Source organism: Triticum urartu, chromosome 4, assembly GCF_003073215.2.
Source record: "Triticum urartu cultivar G1812 chromosome 4, Tu2.1, whole genome shotgun sequence".
Classification (NCBI taxonomy): domain Eukaryota; kingdom Viridiplantae; phylum Streptophyta; class Magnoliopsida; order Poales; family Poaceae; genus Triticum; species Triticum urartu.
This window is the reverse complement of record NC_053025.1, coordinates 454,109,533-454,112,382: the sequence shown is the minus strand read 5'-3', so window position 1 is coordinate 454,112,382 and position 2,850 is coordinate 454,109,533. Positions and strand designations below refer to the sequence as shown.

The window sequence follows — 2,850 nt, the reverse complement described above, 5'->3', positions numbered from 1 at the left end:
AATAATCAAATTTAAATGTTTCATAAAATTCCGAAAAAATCATGGATGTTCTCATGTGTCTACAAACCCCAAAAAAAATTGAGATCCAAATTAGATACACATTGACAAACAAAAAAGATACTCTGTTGTGAATGGTGTAGTTTTTGAAATTATTCAGGCTTTTGTCTTGACACTATATGCTGAATTTGTCTTCTTTGTTTCTCATTGCACAAACTGAATTTGGATCTGAATTCAGCTAATCTAATTCTACATGAAGATGCGTGCAAAATTTTATTTTAAACTTCTCTCTCTTCTTGTTTATGTTCCGTCAGTCGAGGAACCGAATTAACAGGTCCAAATATGATTGCAAACTGCATATTAACACAACCAAGCAAAATGAGTGCACGTGCGCACGCACGAGCGCCGGCCCGTATTTTATTTCCTCAAGGTCGTGTTATTACATCGCATTTGCGTGTGCACATTACACGTGCACTACTACGTGCGTGCTCATGGCTGCGCAGCAGGCGCTGGCACGGCGGCCGGCGCCGGCGGGGGAGGAGCGTGTGGGATCTCAGCGTCGCAGAAGCCGCGGAGGATGTCGGCCTCCTGGGCGGTCAAGCCTATGGAGGCGAGCATGGAGGGCCAGCAGTGGAGCGTGACGGTGCGGATGGCGATGCAGCAGTCGCGGCCCAGGTAGGACTCGCCGTTGAGGAAGAAGAGCACGATCTCGCTGGTGCACGACCGCAGCTCCGTCACCGCGCCCCAGCACTCCATCATCCACCCGCCGCCCTGCTGCTCCTCCGCCATGCCCGAGAGCGCGAGGCGGAGGCGAGCGACGAGTGGGGCCGGCGATGGCGCCGCCGCGGGGCCAGCAGCGCCGGTGGTGGCCGAGGCGACGCCGACGCCTCCAGGGCCAGCGATGGCCGCAAGCACTAGCAGGGCGGCGACGACGAACTTGACGACGGGCGCCATCGATCGACCGGCGAGAGATGCCCGGCGATTTGTGGCTGGAAGGTAGCTCTAGTAATGCAAGGTCGTGTGCGTGCTCTGCAGACGCACTAGCGGCGTGTTTATATAGTGGATCGACGTGCCTGGAAGGCGAAGTGGAGGAGGCGCGCGTACGTTTCAGGAATGCCGCGGGGGAGACGCACGGGCGGGCGTTGCTGCGCCATGCATGCATGGTGCCTAGCTTGATTGTGCGTATAGATGCCCCGCTAGCGAACTCGATTGATCGCGGGAACGGCGGTAGCCGATCGGCTCACTGATGATTAGCGCCTGCAGCGTCTGATCATGTTGCATGGATCACGATCCACGTGCACATACACACGTAGTACTACATATATGAACATCGAGATCGCGTGCGGAACGAATGTAAAAGGGCGCCATAAACTGACAGTTAACCGTGCCACGTTTTATTTTGTGAGTATGTTAACCGTGCCACGTTGCCTTTTACGAATACTAAAGTTTTTTTTACAGGGTGAAGGAAATGTATTACTCAAGAGCAAAGGAATGCATCGCTGCACGACTGGGAATGTTAACAAGGCCAGAATGGAACCTTCAATGTTCAATCTGCATATCATCTCAGGATGTCGATGAAGAAATGTGCGTTGAGCCGGCCCGAGCCCTCAAGTTCTATTGACCGGCTCTTTGGGACACTAAGGCCTTGTACAATGAAAGGTGCTTAGAGAGATGCTTAGAAAAATAAACCGGATTTTTCTAAAGCACCGGTGCCTATTTCTACAGGAGAGACGCTTAGTTAAGCGTCTATCCTGTACAAATAAGCACCGGTGCTTAAGAAAAGTCTGGTTTATTTCTCTAAGCACTTCCCTAAGCACCTCCCATTGTACAAGGCCTAATGCTCCAGGTAAAGCGAAAAATTCATATGTGAATGTTAGTTAGATGGTCTTGCTATTGGGTCTGAAGTCCATCGGTGCCGTATCAAACCTGGGGTTTTCTATGTGGCGTGTGGGAGAGAGGAGACTATTATGCACAAGTTTTGGTCTTGTCCACATGCTCAGCTTTTTTGGAAATTTCTTCGAACGGAGAAGGGCATTGATGTTACTGCTCCTCCCACGCCGATGGATGATCATGGAGCACAGGCCCGATGGATGCTTTCCTGGTTAGCTGTCGCGAGTGAGGAAGAGAAGGAAGCCATGATCCATGTTGTATATACCTTATGGATGACTAGAAATGATGCGAGGGATGGAAAGAGGATTGCCTCGCCGCATGAAATTACAAAAACTATGTGCAGTTTTATGCAGGAATGGAAGAATGTGCATCAAACGAAGGAGCAGACGGTGATGGCAAAACAAGTACCGAGATGGGAGGCCCCAATTGAGGGCTGGGTCAAGTTCAACGCCAATGGTGCTACTAGTAGAGCTAGAGATAAAGGAGGTGGAGGCGTCGTTGCAAGAGATCACAATGGAGCGCTCCTTGCCAGGGCCTGCCATTTCTTCCTGAGCATCACGGATCCGGAGTCGTCGGAGGTTCTGGCCTGCCGACGCGCGGTGTAACTGGCTATTCAGATGAACGTTGAGAAGCTTCATGTAAAGCTCGATAGCAGGGTGGTTGTCAACAAGATCAATCACAAAGGGGTGGACTACTCTGTTGTCGGCCTATGGATCAAGGAGATAAAGCAGCTTTTGCATTCTAGGTCTGATTTTAAAGTTTCTTGGATGAGTCGTTCGGCCAACGTTGTTGCCCATAAGTTTGCTAAGTTAGCTAGGGTGATAAACTTTGTAAAGTGTGGTGGGGGATGCCCCCCCCCCCCGACTGTGTGTTGGATGTTATCTCGGATGACATTCCGAGTTTTGTTGGTTAAATAGAAGCAACTTTTCGTTGGGGAACGCAGTAATTTCAAAACAATTCCTA

General features: G+C 50.4%; 1 protein-coding gene across 1 annotated transcript; it reads right to left on the bottom strand.

Moving 5' to 3' along the window:
- Positions 1 to 448: 448 nt before the first annotated feature.
- LOC125553940 (egg cell-secreted protein 1.2-like) lies at positions 449 to 951 on the bottom strand. The gene has a single exon (XM_048717587.1). The coding sequence runs from the start codon at positions 949 to 951 to the stop codon at positions 487 to 489; it is 465 nt and encodes a 154-aa protein (XP_048573544.1). The 3' UTR covers positions 449 to 486.
- Positions 952 to 2,850: the final 1,899 nt, after the last annotated feature.